At 39.2% G+C, this 18088-nt stretch overlaps 2 protein-coding genes across 4 annotated transcripts; one reads left to right on the plus strand and one right to left on the minus strand.

Moving 5' to 3' along the window:
- Positions 1-2510: 2510 nt before the first annotated feature.
- On the plus strand, positions 2511-8117 carry slc24a5 (solute carrier family 24 member 5). Its single transcript, XM_010769648.1, has 9 exons — positions 2511-2667; positions 3008-3187; positions 3745-3828; positions 4063-4166; positions 4333-4433; positions 5171-5454; positions 5598-5807; positions 6740-6841; positions 7000-8117. The coding sequence occupies exons 1-9, from the start codon at positions 2511-2513 to the stop codon at positions 7320-7322; spliced, it is 1545 nt and encodes a 514-aa protein (XP_010767950.1). The 3' UTR covers positions 7323-8117.
- Positions 8118-8209: 92 nt separating this feature from the next.
- myef2 (myelin expression factor 2) lies at positions 8210-17867 on the minus strand. 3 transcript variants are annotated; one of them, XM_010769626.1, is made up of 17 exons: positions 17573-17867; positions 16329-16531; positions 15513-15565; positions 14581-14588; positions 14395-14488; positions 12982-13173; positions 12740-12893; positions 12607-12656; positions 12462-12522; positions 11686-11787; positions 11217-11261; positions 11034-11132; positions 10808-10888; positions 10583-10642; positions 9140-9324; positions 8740-8791; positions 8210-8581 (listed from the first exon to the last, which is right to left on the minus strand). In XM_010769626.1, exons 1-17 carry the CDS (start codon positions 17680-17682, stop codon positions 8418-8420), a joined length of 1713 nt encoding a protein of 570 aa, XP_010767928.1. In that variant the 5' UTR covers positions 17683-17867; the 3' UTR covers positions 8210-8417. The 3 variants fall into 3 exon arrangements, with proteins under 3 accessions (XP_010767928.1, XP_010767927.1, XP_010767929.1); XM_010769625.1 differs by having other exon boundaries at positions 10808-10903; positions 17573-17864; XM_010769627.1 differs by lacking the exon at positions 10583-10642 and having other exon boundaries at positions 10808-10903; positions 17573-17861.
- Positions 17868-18088: the final 221 nt, after the last annotated feature.

The raw sequence follows: 18088 nt of genomic DNA on the forward strand, positions 1-18088 counted from the left end.
ATCAAAATGGTCACGTCGGTTTTACATTTACCTGATACGTCTTTTATTTTGAAAGGTAATACACTTTTGTGCTCAAACTCTGAATTTGAACTGTCAAGAAAAGTATGAAGACGCAGAGGGCTTTTTAAATCATACTGTCAATGCGTTTAGGCAACAATATACCCTATGGAGCAAGAAGCTGCCATTATAAGGAATAAAATAAATGTAAAAAAACCTTTGTGAAGCAACATCCATATAAGAAATGCTGCACCAAGTGCCCTACATGCTTTAAGTAGTAATAGACAGAATGAGACTATAATAAAGGGGATAAAGAATGCCATAATGAATGGAAAATAAGAGGTCAAACACACTTGAATATTATGGTAAAATGAAATAACAAATAAGATAAATGAATAACATACGATGGAAAAAGTAAGAATTATTCAAATGAAGTTAAAAATATGAATATTCATACATGTTTGCAGCATCCACAGATACACGAATAAACACAGCAGAAGCATCTCGGAGACGAGGGAACCGAAAGTAGAAAAATGCTGACTCATTGGACTAATTCCGGCACCACCCCTTCCATACATGTAACCTATTTGCCTATTTAGATTACAAAAAAGTAACTATATTCCCCTACCTTTACTGTACATAAAGAAGGCGTAATAAGATTATTGGTACATTTTTTTATGTGGTTTACTAGCAGATTACAATGTTACAATACATTTTTAAATAAAACATTGATTTTATTTCTGCTATTTCTTTGTTTGCCATACTGTTCTTTAGGTTCATACATTAGGTTTTAATCTATACGCCTTTCTGAATTGAATTTATGTTTTTAGTTGATTTCTTCTTTTGTTTATCCAGCCATATACATCGGTGGGAGTGAGCTAAACTGTATGTATTAAAGTTAAATTAAGCATTTTTTGTTTCTAAGATTTTATTTGAGCTTTTTCCATTTACATTTCTACTGCTTTATAAGCAATGCATGACTTTTATCTAAACCATGGTTCTCTAATTGGGGGGCGCTCCCCCGAGCATTCATTGTAACAGTTGCAGATACGTTGTGTATTTGCGTGGGGATTGTTGCAGTAGAAAATTCCACTGTAGCGACCGGTACATTAATGGGAAACCCTAAATGTTTGAGCACCCTCTATGAAACGTCAAGCTACCCCACAGCACCCCCAAAATAAATCTCTGGCGCCGCCACTGAGCCTCATTATTTGTCCTACGCCGGTACGCAGTGTTTTATAAATCGGAAAATGTCTTTGCGTATTTATTTGCTTTGTCCTACGTAAGCAACCTTCCCATGTGAATCCTACGCAAGGCTTTATAAATGAGGCCCCAGGCCTGTACCTAAATTGGATAATATATTGATTTCAAACCATGTCAGTGGGCATAAATGATATTTGAAAGTGTAGGCTAATGCATGAGAATCAGTTGATTGTTACCAATAACGATCCACATTATAATCTGGACATGCAAAAAAATCATTTTATCCCTCAACAAATACAGCAGAAGTGGCTTGAATTTGTTCTCAGGAGGGGAGTTTGACAGAGAATAACTGAAAAAGTACACAGTAGAAGTAGGCCTACTTTATTTTATTGTTGGTAGCAGTCAAACTAGAACTGAGTCCAACAGTGTCAGTTTTATTAAGAATTTATGGTAAAACATATTTGTATAGACGGCTGATTTGACTGCAGTGTTCCGGTGCACTCCGACAGCATGAGCACTACATCGAGATTAAGATTAAACTCATTTATTTCAGATTTGGGAACAGACCATTCCGAACAGACACATACCTATGGAGTTGGCCAGATGTGTAAATTACTGTTCATGGTCATTTGAAAACAAATGCCGGTTTCGGACACACACAAACACACCAAACTTTTTTTATAATGTCTTCGATCGTTTCAATATAGCAGAGTAAAACAAAAATGATAGGAAAATATTTTAAGAGGCAGTAATAAAACAGCAACACGTTTCGTTTGTTTAATAATCCTGACAGTTAATTTGTAGCCACAAATCCAAGAAAATACATTTTGAGTTATCTCTATTCTCTAGTGAGAGTGTAAAATCAAACATCAATGTATTATTGTAAGCTTTTGAACATGTAGAGCTTCAGCCTTCAGTCCTTTAAGTTTTTGTAATTATTCAGAGGGATGTAAATTGGTGTAAAATGTCTGTTACCAGAAAGAAAAGAAAATGTTAACAGTATAATGTGTGTTAAGGTGGTGTAGAATGAGACTACACCCCTGACGCGCCTCAGGCTGGAGCGTGTTCCAGTCGACTGGAATGAATCGCAACTCGTGATTCCCCATTCTCAGCAGCGCCAGGCCTTAAAAGATGCTTTCCCCCCAATAATCCCTCTCTCTCTCCGCAGCTTCTAGTGTAGTGTAGTGTTAGCTGCAGCTTCAGCCCATATTCACTATTTTGCAGGGATACAGTTTTAGAGTAAAGAAACATATGAGTCCTTGGAATAATTGCTAATTTAACTTTTTTTTTTTTTTTTTACAAAATTGAAAATGAATAAGGTTTCAGCTCTGCAAAAAAAGAAAAGAAAAGATTTTATACCTTACTTTCTAGGATTTGTAATATTTTTATATTGCACCGTCCATTTTGTATCATTTACAGCTCAAACTGCTCAGGAAACCCACTCTACCAGGGTTCGTCGGGCTCTTGGTAAGAAAATCTAATATGTATTTATATATATTTGTTTAGCATACTTTTTTGCATTTTGTATGACCCTCATACTCCGGTATATCTTTGTTTTGTTTTTCTAATCTGTGTGTACTTACAAATGTCACGGCTCATTTTCACATTTAAAAAGTGTGAGTGATCAATTTGTGCCAGGCAAATGTGAGTGTTTTTCTCTCTAGTCCTTTTGTGTTGTTGGCACTAAGTACCATGTAACTGCCATTAAGAGTTCAAACAATCTGGGTGCTGTACTCCAGCAACAAGCTAGTTGTTTTGGGTAACAGATTTTGTCAGTTATATGTGTGTTTCCTGCTCTTTTTTTTAGAGAACGAGACAGAATGTATCTCACCACAGTCCTCTGAGTTTCCTGAGGGCTTTTTCACGGTGCAGGAGAGGAAGGATGGAGGGCTAGTCATATATTTCATGATTATTTTCTACATGTTTCTGGCTGTAGCAATAATCTGCGACGATTACTTCTTGCCTTCCTTAGAAGTGATCAGTGAACGTAAGTGACATTAAAATAATTGCATCATAACATGAACTGTAATTATGGGAGTAATGAGGATTATAAATGATTACTAGGCAAACTTCACAGGATTAGGCTGCTCAGATATTCTATTACTTTAAATACGTGGAGAGAGTTTGTAAAAGTCCATTCATGCATATGTTTAAATGTTTGGACAGTGTTTTAGATGTTCATGTATGTTTTCATCATTAATTAATATGTTGATTATTTTCAATCAATCAGAAAAAATGTTTAACCTATAAAAAGATTGAACAAAAAGTAAAAAAGGCCCAAAACAAGAGGGCCCAAGGTTCATTTTCTGTCTGACAAATGAAACTCACAGGAGTTGCAGATAACAATCCTGTACGATATATTGAAATATATACTTTAGACACAATACATATGCAAGCATGAAGCTTCCTTTATCATTGCCTGGTCATTTTCTAGGTTGTAGTTTGTGAATTTGTTGAATTAAATGTATTATAATCAGGTATTTCTTTAAGCTTGCACACACATGTTAATTGCCATGTATTCTTGGTGTTTCCTGCGTCCCTCAGGTCTGGGACTGTCTCAGGATGTAGCAGGAGCCACCTTTATGGCAGCTGGGAGTTCTGCACCTGAACTGGTCACAGCCTTTCTGGGTAATCGTGCAGTAATATAACAATCATTACAACCAGCATCATCTTCACTGTCACAATGTCATTTCCTCATCCAATGAACTGTGGCTCCACCACCATATGTGAACACAAAAAGGCAGTGACCTTTTCATTATTTGTTTTACTTTCAGCAGCTTATTTGACACTTCTTCTTCTTTTAATCAATGCTCCACATTGTTCCTGTCCTCAGACCTAAGTTGTGCTCTTTATGTGTGTTAGGTGTGTTTGTGACAAAGGGAGACATCGGGGTCAGCACCATCGTGGGATCAGCGGTCTACAACCTGCTAGGAATTTGTGCGGCATGTGGACTCTTGGCCTCTATGGTACATTCTGACACAATCACACACTCGCAATATTCAGACAGAGATTAGCTCAGCTGTTACCACTTGTCCATAACAGCGGCATCTTTACTGGGTCAAAGCGGAAGAGTCAATGTGAAAATGTGTATTGTATAAGCTGTTAACCATTTATTTTTGTTTCCGTTATCAGGCCGGACGCCTCACCTGTTGGCCACTGTTCAGGGACTGCCTGGCATATGCCATCAGTGTTTCTGCTGTTATTGCCATCATTTCTGATAACAAGGTGTACTGGTGAGTGTGCTCTATGATCTGGTTACATGATCTTCAGACCTTAACCCTACATGTCAGGTGGTTGTACAAGACAGATGTTTATTGCTTCTTGTGTCACTAAAAAAACCCAGATCAAAACAGATCACAAAACAAGTATAGTGAAGTACTATGACTCAGTGCCTTTTATTGACAGTACAAAGCAATAAAGGACCCTTAAATAGGACATTATTACATTATAAAAAGCAAACGCAGCATCTCGAGTGTTTATGAAACATTTCCACAAGTACTGGAATTACTTAATTGGTGTAGCACACAAAGACAGTGTTAGCTTACAAAAAGCACACAGCTCATGATATGGAGTTTCATAATAGCTGTAAAATAAAATAAAAAATATATCAATACTAAACTGCAATAGGCATAACCACAAAAGTAGATCAAACAAGTAGTAGACCCAGTAAACGACAAGCTAACAACTTTTCGAATAGAGACATTCTGTAACAACTTCGAATTTGATCCCTTTAATTATGTAATTCTTGTTATTTAAGATGTATATTTTTTAATCACCTGCTTTATTGGTTATTGCCTGAGCTTTAAACCAGATTCCACAGCCCTCTTCAGCTGGTGGGACTTGCTCAGATGTTTAAGTCACATGACCAAGTTACACTCTCTGAAGAAGGTCACGGGTTTTTGTTTACCTCCTATAGCTGTCCCCAAGGTCAAGATTGAAGGTCAAAGCTGAGTGTACATTCTGTTTACAGGTACGACGCTGCCTGCCTGCTGCTGGTCTATGGTGTCTACATCGTGGTTCTGTGCTTTGACCTGCGCATCAGCGAGTTTGTCCTGAGGAAGCTGAGCCCCTGCTGCACCTGTCTGGGCCACGGATCAGCTGAGAAGACTGAGACACAGACTCTGCTGGGCTGGAGTAAAGACACCACTCTGCATGTCCACAATCGCTCCAGAACTGACAGCGGGATCTTCCATGACGACTCAGGATACTCCAACTTGTCCCTCAGTCTGCATGGCCTCAATGAGATTCCAGAAGGTAAAAAACACTGCTTAGTGCAATGTTTTTCACTGTTTTTAGCATGTCTACCTGGAGTCATCCACCTGTCGGTTTGACCTTTATGACCCCTGATGATCTGACATAATACGACTCATAACATTGCTTGTCTGCTTGGGTTCCAGCTGAGCATAAAAGCGTGTTTGCTGTGCCGGAGAGCGACCTGAAGCGGATTTTCTGGGTTTTGTCTTTGCCCCTCATCACTCTGCTCTTCCTGACCATCCCTGACTGCAGGAGGAGGTTCTGGAAGGGATGGTTTATGATAACCTTCCTCATGTCAGCTGTCTGGATCTCAGGTTTCACATACATTCTGGTCTGGATGGTCACTATTGTCGGTAAGAACATTGTTTTCACTTTTCTATTCTATGATGAGCGTGTCAAACATCTATACCTTCCCCCAGTGTTTTCCCTTTAGTTGTAGGTATAAATCATCCGGTCACGCACCAGGCCTTTGTGGATCACAAGTGTTTGAAACTTGTGAGAAAAAACTGTCTGATTCGCAGAGTAGAATCACATGTTGGTCTGCTGGCTAATTCCTGAGATGCCATTGTCCTAGAAAGTTAAGAGGGGGGTTATTGTAGCTCCAGTGAGGCATGTGCGTAAACCGGGATTACTGCCTGCTTCACCCCTAAGGAAACAGTCATGTGAGCCATGGATATACATAGAACAACCCACAGGCACAAGTCTAACAACATGTAACTGACCTAGTCAGGCTGAAAGGACAGCTCCATCATGTGATGGTGGTAGGTCTACTTAAGTATAAAGAGATTATTATCCTGTAGTTGTCAGATAGGCTCCTCCAAGGAGAATTCAGTTTTATGAATGCAGGCATGAGGCCAAAGTGCAACTCGACCATACGGTACGTTATTGATAATTGGGAACACTTCCATGTCTGCAGTTAGATGTCAAAATGTGGTTAATATTTGGGTATTACTGGAGCATAGGAGTAATTAATAAAAACATTACCCACAATGGCTTCGAATTACTTAAAGCTGCCATTGGAGATACAATTATATGTTTTTAAAAGCTCAAAAGTTAAGTTAGTGGCTCATTTTAATTGTCTAAATTTGGAGTGGATGCACTCGTTCTCAGGTTATGCTTGGGGAATTTGGTTTTGTGACCTCAGTATTTCTAAAATCCTGCTATGACCCTGGCTCTAGATTATTGAATAACCCTATAGCAACAGTTAAGATCAGCTGATGTTCTCTCTTTAACTTTATGTTGTTGGAGGGGGCTCATTCTTATTGTGTTCTTTTTTTTTTAACAGGGGAGACCCTTGGCATTCCTGATACAGTTATGGGACTCACTCTGCTTGCTGCTGGGACCAGTATACCTGACACCATAGCCAGTGTAATGGTAGCCAGAGAAGGTAAACATTTCATTTCTTAAACAATTCTACACATGTAAATGGAAAGTACGGTTTAGGCATTAACTTTGACCTTTCCCATCAGGCATTTTAGAACTGAAGAAGAACATGTAAATACTTTCTGTATGAAAAGAGACTTGAACTTGTTTTCTGTGTTTTAGGGAAAGCTGACATGGCCATGTCCAACATTGTGGGCTCTAATGTTTTTGACATGTTGTGCCTGGGCCTGCCCTGGTTCATCAAGACTGCCTTTGTGGATACCAACAACCCTGTAGAGGTCAACAGCAGCGGACTGCTCTTCATTTCCTTCACGCTGCTACTTTCCATCATCTTCCTCTTTGTAGCTGTTCACATTAACGGATGGAAGCTGGACTGGAAGTTGGGAATCGTTTGCCTTTTCTGCTATATCCTGTTTGCCACTCTGGCCATCCTGTACGAGCTGGGGATTATTGGGAATAATCCCATCAAACTGTGTGGGGACTGAGATCTGATCTCCCCAAAACTGAAGCCATATTTAATTACAGACTCAAACATTCCAGAAACAAAACTAATTTAAAGCAAATGAAGCATGGTCACATACTTTCAAAGATATTGTGCCATGGAAGACGTGTGCTGGTCACATCTCAAGAAGAGGATGATCTCCAGTCATAATATAATGTATTTTTAGCTAAAGGTGGATGTGTGCCAAAGATCATTTTGTTGTGTGAGCCTGTCCGATCCAGACCTGCCTTATCATACAAGGACCTGTTGTCACGTTCTGAGAAGTCTTCTCTTACTCAAGGCCCATAAACAGTTAAGAGGCTGCACAGGAGTGACAGCTGAGTTCAAAAGAATCCACAACTGACCAGTCAATAAAGTATTAACTAAACTCCTTTAGCCCTGTCCTTCTTTTTGAAGTGGGCGAGCTAAACAAAGAGGCAACATCTACACAACTCTGATAAGCTTTTATGAGCAAGCCTTTATTATCAACAAACCTTCCACTTGCCTTAGATTATCTAAAAAGTAAAACTACCATTAAGTTTTTATCAGTTGTGTTTCCAGCTAACCTACAAAGCCCACATGGACTTTAGACACGGATTAAAACTGTGTAACAATTGCAATATAATCAAAAGTGACTTCTATTCTACTGGAGCACCTATCATGGATATCTGAGAATTTGAATAGCTTCCTCTGATTAGTGTTGGTATTCACGCCTGATATAATCCATGCCCATTCTGTTCTCACTTTATTCCAGTAGCTGCCTTTGTGATTACTGTGGAATTTCCCCACTGCATGGCAGTGTTGAGCAATTATACTGAGCAGATTCAGGTTCATTTTACAGCTGTAAAGAATTTAGAGACTTTGATCTCAGGAGATTTTACAACCACCAGGTTTAAAAATTAAAAAGTTTATTTGTTCAAGTTACTGCCTGAAATTAAAAAGGGTTTACAAAACAAATACTAAAGCTATGTAGTATATATAAACGAAACAAAAGTGGCCACATGGAGATATGAAGTAATTGTGTTTTTAAAACAAAACAAAAAGATCATTGGCAAGGGGGCTGAATGTGGAAGTGTGTTAGCGGACTTCTACAAAAGCTTTATGCATTGCGGTCGATACGGACGTCCACCTCTCGGCCGTTGATCTTGGTTCCGTTCATCAACCTGCAGGCCTTCTCGGCGCTCTCTGGAGAGTCGAACCTCACCGTCCCACAGCCCTTTGACTTTCCATTCTCCATCTTGATCTCTGCGAACATTACATGGCCTGCAGTAAAAATACAAGTTATTATGAAATCCATGTTTGACAAAGTGTTGATGATATTTATCCTGTGATTTTCACATTCATAATGAAATCTCTTGATTCTTTGAGTATCATGTAAATAATGCAAAAGAGATTCAATTCCTTCTAAACAAAATACGTACCGCAGTGACTAAACTTCTCCTTCAGCTTTTGCCATGTCAGATCATAGGAAAGCTGCAACACACAAATAAACAAAAACACTTAAGTTACTAAATAACATATTTCAGCCTTGGAGAATCCTTCAAAACCTTCCTTTGAAGGGCAGCACCGGTCAATTCATCAACACACCAATCATGAACAACTCTTACAGCATAATTACCATTTATATTAATGCCCGGCAAGCATGGGCAGTTTGCCATTAGAGCATTAGTCATTACTGCAGCATCACTGCATAAAGAAAATGTATTATGTACATCAATGAAAGTTTAATTAAATAAGGGGTGAGGTTTGGAGATCCAATCCTATTTAACGGAAGTCTAATTCTCTTCTAGCAAAGTTTTCAATAATCTGACACACACTTACATTTCTCGCAAAGATCTGACAGCCTCCTTTAGACCCAGAGCCCCTGTCAGACATTCCTCCCCCCATGTGGCCCGGCCCCCCACCTCCATAGCCACCAAAGGCACGATTCATGTCCATCCCTGACATGCCCATGCGGTCAAAGCCAGAACCCATCCGGTCCATCGACATGTTTCCCATTCCACCACCTGAAGTTATCAAACACACACAGGGACACACGTTGTGAGAAATGAAGGGAGCAATTTACATTCATGTAGTTGTATACTTTCATACTTGTATATCGTAACTGACATACACTCATCATGATGCCTTTCATCCACCTCACATTGGGCTTTTCATTCCTTTAATCCAAAGACATTTCATTTCTGAAGTGTGTATAATGATCACTTGAAAACATTAGTTGTCACAGAGTCCAATGTCATTGCTTGCACAAGAAAATCTGACTTTGGACCCATACCTATTAATACTCACCAGACAACGCCTTAAAAAAGGGTCCGATGAGAAATTATTTAAATGATCTTGTGAATGCATCATAAGAAGTTTCTCTAACACCGGTTATTCTGTATCCAGGGGCCGATTTTAATCAACAAATGCAAAGCTGCTTGTTTGGGGTTCACAACCCTTTCGAGCCTCCCCAGGCACAGTTGCTGCTTTGGATTATGCGCGTGAAGCAGTGCAAAGGGCCAAAGGGCTGGCTGAATCATAACAGAAATCTGGATTTTTTTATTTATTTATGATGACATAAAAATAAATGTTTCTTATTTAAATCCTGTTGTTTGCATGCATCAATTTAATACTATTCCGTTTGAATCCAATTGCATTCACACCATAAATGGTGACATTATATCATAATGTGAAACAGCATTATTCAAGAACAAACCACGAGAGTTCTTACAAAAAAGACAGTTTGATTGATGTGTTGCCATCATCTGCATACACGGCTAAATTAGATCTGTCTCATGCTTGTAGAAATGCAGTGCCAAAAGTATGTCTTCACTCTGTACTCACACAACATGCACATTGTATTATCCCTCATGCCTGTTGTGATAGAAATCAGGATTTCTTTTTTTTATTTGTACAATGATGATGTAAAAATATGTTGTCTTATTTAAAGTCTGTTGTATGCATGCATGCATCAATCTGCCTGTCTGGTTGGCTGCCCTAAAGCATGAATGTTAAGGCTTTCAGTGTGAAGGTATACAGTGTGTGATGCAGAAGACCATTGATCTTACTTCGCTATGCGCCGTACACCAGTGTTCAGGAACTTTAGGTTCAGTTTAAGAACAACACATGAGGAGAGTCAATCCCTGTACTGAGTTCATCAGTTTCTCCAGGTCATAACTGTAGCTTACAAGTAGCTCTAGGCCAGTGTGTATGTATAGTTTTAGGGGAGGAATTAATATCTAACAGATTTAGAAAAAGATGTGGATGGAATATCTCATGTACCTAATCCAGTCCCCATGTGCCCCATGCCACCACTGCCCATGCCTCCTCCAAAACCTCCACCTAAAGAAGAGAATGCAAGTGAGTGCTGATTAGTTTAGATCATGACACAACTTTTTCAAAGTAAACACAGAAACAATCACCCTATATGAAGAAAAAAAACACAAAAGCAAACTAAACCACATCCACTCAAAACCAAACTTAACAGAATAACTTTGTATTGCCTACCCATTGCTCCAAACGAATCACCAAATCCTCGACTCATTGGCATGTCACTGTGGCCAAAGTCTCGATCCATGCCACCCATTCCTGACCGGTGCATATCTCAACACAGAGAGAAATGTAACATTAGACATAATGACCAATAACACAAATGTACAAAGCAATGTTTGTAGAACAACATCCTGGCAGGTCTCATCTCTGCTCAGTAGGAGTGAATAAGATGCTCACTTACCTCCCATCCTGCCACCTGGCGCCATGTCTCTCCCTCCAAAGCCCCCTGTGTTGCCCATGCTCTCCATGCCCCCAAAGCCGCCACCACCACCACCCATTCCTGTTGAAGGTAAAACCAAGTTTCAGCATTGGTCTCTCCTTTCCTCTACAAAAAGATGACATTAGTCTTTCAGCAGAACCGTACCTCCTCCAAGTCTGTTCATTCCACCATAACCTTGAGCATCCATGCCTATGGAAAAAGATGATATCAGTCAGGCTATGCCAAAGCACATACTGTATCCATTTATATCCAAAGGGTATATATCCACGTAAAAAGGTACTGTGTGTACCCTGTAGTAGTGTTAAAGTCAGCTGGTAGGAGCTTTGCTCGTCTTATCGCTTTAACCCACATTGAGGTTGCTGCAGGGTCAAAAGATGAGCCATGAAAATGTCAACCAAGACTTGAACGGTGAAAAGGTGTATGTCGGATTGCCGGGATTTATTTTACAGAATGGTGTTCAAAATGCTGCCTTATGGCGTTTATGTGTTGGACAGGTAGTGGAGATGCGTCTGATTGTCTATGATAAGCATCGTCTTAATAAACAGACCAGTTTGCAACACACTATGTCATGTGCATGCCAAAATATAAGTAGAACATCTGAGAGATGACTGACCTCCTGGCCCCATGGAGCCCATTCCTCCTCCACCACTCGGACGGTTGGCATTAATAGGATGGCCTCCTGGTCCCAGTCCCATGCCAATTCCACCTAGGCCCCCTACAGACAAAATATACAAGAAAAAGAGGAAAGTTTGAACTAAGTATATCACTAGTAACAATGGTACCTTACTTAGTATAAGAATGAATAAAAAAACGAAATAATTAATCAATGATGCTAGGGACAAAACACATTGAGAATGTGGTGTTCTTAATACAACATTTGTTAAGTTAATTGTGCACAGATGTATCTTTACACGATCTGTTACTGCATCAGCAATGAACCAACTCTAAAGAATGGATGATGTACTGCACAGGGCATTGCTGTCAGGTAGAATAGATGTTATTTATTCACCTGTGTCAAGTCAATTTTATTTATATAGTACAATATCCCAAATCAGCCTCTGGGGGCATAACAATCTGTACAGCATTCGAAATCCTTTATGCATTTTGACCTTCACTTCGGTTAGTAAAAAAATATATGAAAAACTCCTTAAATAAGGGAAAAGAGGATGAAGCACGAGCAAATGAGGAAAAAATAAGGGGGGCTAAAAGCCATACTTCTTTCTCACATTACTGTGCAATATATATGCAATTTTACTTGCATCGTATTTGTTCCCAGAGGATATTATACCTCTTACACTGACAATGTTTCTACTATACACAATTCACTGAGCATATTACTATGAATGTGTTTAATATCAACAACCGAAAGGGAGACAATGAAGTACTTACGTGGTAACTGAGGAGTTTTTTCAACCGGGCGGAAATCATCTGGGGGGACAGATTTCTCATCCTGTAAAACCACACAACACAGGTGTAACTTCATTTGTACAGAGGATGTGAGAATTCATTTTCACAACAATTGAAAGAATCATACCATTTTCACATGCATCTGTCTGTCAAACAGCATCTGTCCATTGAACATGGCTGAGGCCAGAGTCAAGGAGGGATAGCGCTAAAAAAATGTAGAACATTACTTCAATTTACTAGTGTGCCCTTGTGAAGGATACATATGGCCTGCACAGCCTCCAGAGACTGCTCAAAAGTAACGGTTCCCATCCCGCGGCTCTTGCCGTCTTTATCTTCCTTTACATCGGCTCGTTTCACCACACCAGCCATGCCAAACACCTCCTTCAACTTCTTCCAGCCCACTTTGAAATCCAGCTGCAAAACATCAGATACGGATATTAGTACTCATCATGATTAATCATCACTATCTGGATTTGGTGGTTGTCTATTTCTATGTTCTCACATTGGCAACAAACACAGTGGTGCCCAGTCGTCCAGCCTGCAATGCATGGATGATCTCAGGTGGGATGTTAGGGTTGTTGGCAATGGAGTGAGGGATGTTGACCCCCCCGGGCCCCATCTCCTGCCCATGCCCTCCCTGTTGAACTCCACCTATGCGCTGCAGCACACGCCGAGCGTGTTCACCATCAGGGTCCTTAAAAGAAAAATACATAACAATTTATTTCCGTTCCTGGCTATTCTGACAAATCCCAAATCAATCAAGAATCAATAAGGGTTTTTGGTTGCGTTTCCACTAGGCGTAGTACCGACTAGCAGGTACTATTTCACAGTTTTTCTGGCCCCATAAAATTGAGGTTCTTAGCGGGCCAACAACCACGCTGAGTCGGGCTGAGTATGCTAAAGTAGAGAGAGAATCGCTGGCGAGGGGGCTACAACTACAACTAAATGAACATATTTGACCGTGATTTAATTGTAATACGCGTTTCAAAATGATGCCGAAGTAACAACATATTGATACCGGTTAGTAAAAACCATGAATTAATGCTTTGACAAGTCTGCAAACAGACGGCAGGCGAAAAACCTTTTAAAATGCGTGTTTTCTGAATGGAGATCGGCTAGCTAACGCAGTATATGCTCCGACCGTCCACACTCACAACAACGGCCTATACAGACATAAATAAACCAGCGACTGTATTTGCCATGACACAAACAGTCTGTGGTTTGTACTTGTTTAACTTTTGTGGAGTTTCTGAACAGATATGAAGAGCTGTGAGCTCTGAGTGCTAACAGCTAACGGCTGATGTTGTTTTTCTGTGGTTCGCATTGAAGATGACGTTACGGCTCCGCCTACACTGCGTTACTATAGTTACTGCCCCAGCTACTAAACTGTAATGGAAACGCAGCATAAAGTGAGCCTGGCCTAACAAGGCCTAACGAAGCCTAACTATACCGTACTAAGCCGAGCGAGGCCCTGCAATGGAAATGCGCCATAAGACAATTGTTAAGTGCAACTCCATGGTTCACTGCATTATTTAGTGCAATTTCAGCATCATTAGATCTTCACTAAACATTTTATCCGGTTTAAAATGTACAAATATAAAACTATATATATAACAACTGTTACCACTTATAATTTTTTTTTAAACATGTAGGGATAAACGCTACAGAAAATCTGTAGAGTTTACAGTATAATGTAGTCAAGTGTTTGTGATAGGACTATTTACTTTTATAAAATGAGAACCTCAAATCAAGTAAGAGAGTAAAAATGATAAATAACACTATATATGTGCCACGACACTAAAAATGCATTTATTATTACAAAACAAAAGGATAGTTATTTCTTGTGGCCGAAACAAGTAGTTTTTAAATACAATAAAATAATCAGCGTTTTCTGTTTCGCAGAATCTGCTCTCACCTCCTTGATGTTGAGTGGCCTTCCACTCAGGTCATGCTTATTCATAGTTTCTATCGCCTTCTTCACAAACTCCTCATCTTTGAACTCCACCACACTATTGAATCAGGGAAACGGAGGACTCAGTTAACTCCATGCAAGTGTAACAATGAAAAACACCATCTTTTAAAAAGCAAGTTGCTGTCTTACCCACAACCCTAACCAGGTGGCAGCGTAGGAGTTCAGGGAGCACACGTATCCAAAGTTGAAGGAGTGAACAAAATACAGTTAAAATCCAAACAAAGCAGTGGAACATTATAAATCTGAAGTATCAACATGCTTCTAATATTTTTCTAAAGCGCACGTCAGACATATTTTGCCCACGAGCTTGAGCCAGCAGGGGTTTGGTTGTGTTAAAGTATATTACAAAAATTAAAAGGTTAATAAGATCACTTTCCAATGTTGACAGTTAATACTTTTTGGATAATAAAACAATAACGGTTTAAATTATTACGTTTTGGTAAAAACATTTAGCACTAATGCAGTGTAATTTACCTTAACACTTTCGATATTTTTGAACTGGACACAAACACAAAAAAAAATACTTTAACATGTTTATTTATTGCATTGTTTAGGATTGAAGTTTTACCACTAGCGCTATCCACCTTTACATCTATAGTATGCAATTTAATAGAAAAACATAACAATAGAAAAAACACTACAGGATCTTTCAAGAATGTTTTGTTCCTTTGAAGAGAGATCAGTGCCATATAACATAATTGTAAAATAAGATTTTGAGACATGAGGGTCAATAAATAAGACAAATCACACAACCCACATTTCCCTTTGGAAAATGGCCAAACGAACAAACTTTTACACCAATTGAAATAACAACAACAAAAAGCAAAAGGTGCACTCTTAAAATAGTTCATTATGCTACTTTACCAAAATCAACAGGACATCTCCCTCTTTAATGAATATCAATCATTAGCCATCTATCAGGCTCTAAACACAACCCACAGTATCTCCAGTTCAGTAACTTAGTAAGACCCAAAGGATCAAAACCTAAAAGAACACTTGATTAATGAGAGCCTGCTGAGGGCATTTAAAACCTCGTGCAGCAAATTGGCCACATCACTTACCCTTGACTTTCCTTCTGCATCCTTAAAGAGCTCCACGTATGTAACCTCACCAACTACATGAGACATACAAAGGAAAAATACCAAAAGAACAAAGGAATTTAAGTCACCAAGTCTTCAAGTCGCCGTTGGCCTTGGCAATGCCGCCAAAGATGGAAATGTCCAATTAATGATCAACAGTCAGCCCAGACCAACATCCCACCAGACAACACCATGCCTTTCTGGGCAGTGACTGAGACACCATAAGGCCAAGGCCAGAGAGAAACACAGCCTCATTAAACCTGGGAAATTCAAAGAGCTTCAACATGATCAGTTTTATCAACAGATTCCATTCATGGCATTAAGAGTTTTAAACTATCCTTTGACCTTTCAAAAGGCTTATTGAGGCCCCATAATTCAAAAATGTAAAACATTACAATATTTTCATTTATAATCAAGATTCACCTTGCAACAGATGCAACAAAATCATTCAACACTCAATTCTACTACTAGTGGTTTGAGGTTACATTTTGGAGCTGACAATGCCATAGAACAAGTGACAATGTAACTAATTTCATCTTCCATTTCTCAAAGACATATCAATCCAAACTAAATTGGTGTCCATCCAAATACATTTATTAAAACTCCAATACCTTGTGTCAAACTATGTTGGTTCCCTTATATATGCGATAAATACATCCAAAAAAAGCTACACACTAACTGACTACTGCTAGAAGCAGGATGCAACATCTGGTTATGGAGGGAAAGAGGTCAAAAGCTTCTGAAAACCTGAAAAGTGGAAAGAAGATGAGACATCATCCCCATAACTGGAAACATTACCTTTCTCACGCATTAGATCTTTAATTGCCTGCCACTTCATATCATAAGGGATATTGCTGATGAACACCCGATTCCTATGAGCCCCCTTCTTTTCTCCAACATGTTTGTCTTTGTAGGGATGGAAGCGGTTTCCTCTTCTGCTCCCAGAGGACTTCTCTTTACCATCATGCTTTTCTTTGGGAGACTTAGTTTCTTCAGCATTCCTAAAAAATGCATAATGTTAAAAGTCAGAGAACAGTCTTTCTCAATACCACATTCAGAGATCACACAGTGTAGTCTATACTTTGAAAGACCTGTCATACAAACATACTTAACATTTCAATGTGACACTACTTACCTTGAGGACACATGTTCATAAAAAGGTAATTAGGTAGCATAAAATAATCTAAATACAATTTGTATACAGAACCATGAATGGAAAAGTGCTCAGACACCTTCACTTTGAATAAAAAGGGGAGATTATTTCGCTTAGAATTTGCCTTAAAAAAAAAAAAAAGTGTAGTCACTGAGCTGAATAATGTTACATGAATTTCAACACTAATTTGTATGATATAAATGATTATACTGATGGGGAAAAAACATGTATTGTTACAAAAGTAAACATAGTACTTATGGTGAAATGGTGCACTTTATATTGCCTCCTATTTCTTAAAATTAACACATTGTATCTAATGGAAAAATAACCATCAGATAAGGTGTGAATAGAAAAACAACACAACGTTTAGCTTGCTAGCGTTGTTCGTTTGCACCAGACTGTACATTGATTTGCACTAGCTTAGGGTTTAGCTAACTTAACCCCAGTTAGTTTTACATAATGAAACGTGTTTAAATAGACATGAACAGAAATGCTTTTTGCGCTGTTAATGTCATTTGGGGGGGGAAAGCTATAGGGTATTTGATATCCATCTGGTTGGAGGTGTAAACTAAATTGACAAGAGTCACCTGACCTCCATATATTCCTGCAGAATCAGATTAGCATCCAGCAACGTTAAAGGTTGGCCCATTGCACCATGGTTAACGTTATAGCAACAGCATGCCATTTTAATTCATGAGTTAGAAATGATATATAGCGTCATATGAGGCACATATATCACACAGATACAAATAGATAAAAATTGACAACATATGTTCAAAGAGGCTCGTTGGCTAACAACAGCAAGTTAGCAAACAGGACTCCATTTTAGCTAATCCAGCTAACGGTTGCACTAGCAGGGCGGACAGAACAATACATCATGTTCACTCACGTTTTCACACCATTGGGTGTTTCTTCAGATGCCTCTTCAGATTCGGATTTGACGGATACAGAAGAATCCTCTTGCTTTGGCTCCTCGTCAATAATTACAACATCTTCCATGTTGAGGTTTCCCCCAGACAACGCAAGATGCCCCGCTGTCGCTACGCAGTTTAAAATGTGGAGTGAGATTCGTGCCTGCAACGCGAGAATTGGGAGCTGTTGCCCAGCAGCCTAGGTGAATGCATGGATGTATAAAGGCTGAATGGGGGAAAAAACACTGGAGTCCGTGTAATTTGGCAAGAATAAAAAGGGAATATTTGATTGAAAAGATTTTGCACGTGATTGCAAAGCAGCATATGAGGGATACAATGTACCACAGCTGAACATCCTCTTATTATGAGATATTAAGGAAACATTTTAAAATATCTTGTGTTCTCAAATATATATTTGTTTACTAAACACTACGCAGCCATCAGAAAGCCCTAGACATATGCAACCATCAAAGCAGCCAGATCCATGCACATTT

The sequence above is a fragment of the Notothenia coriiceps genome, unplaced genomic scaffold, assembly GCF_000735185.1.
Source record: "Notothenia coriiceps isolate Sejong01 unplaced genomic scaffold, NC01 NC01_scaffold00007583, whole genome shotgun sequence".
Taxonomy (NCBI): domain Eukaryota; kingdom Metazoa; phylum Chordata; class Actinopteri; order Perciformes; family Nototheniidae; genus Notothenia; species Notothenia coriiceps.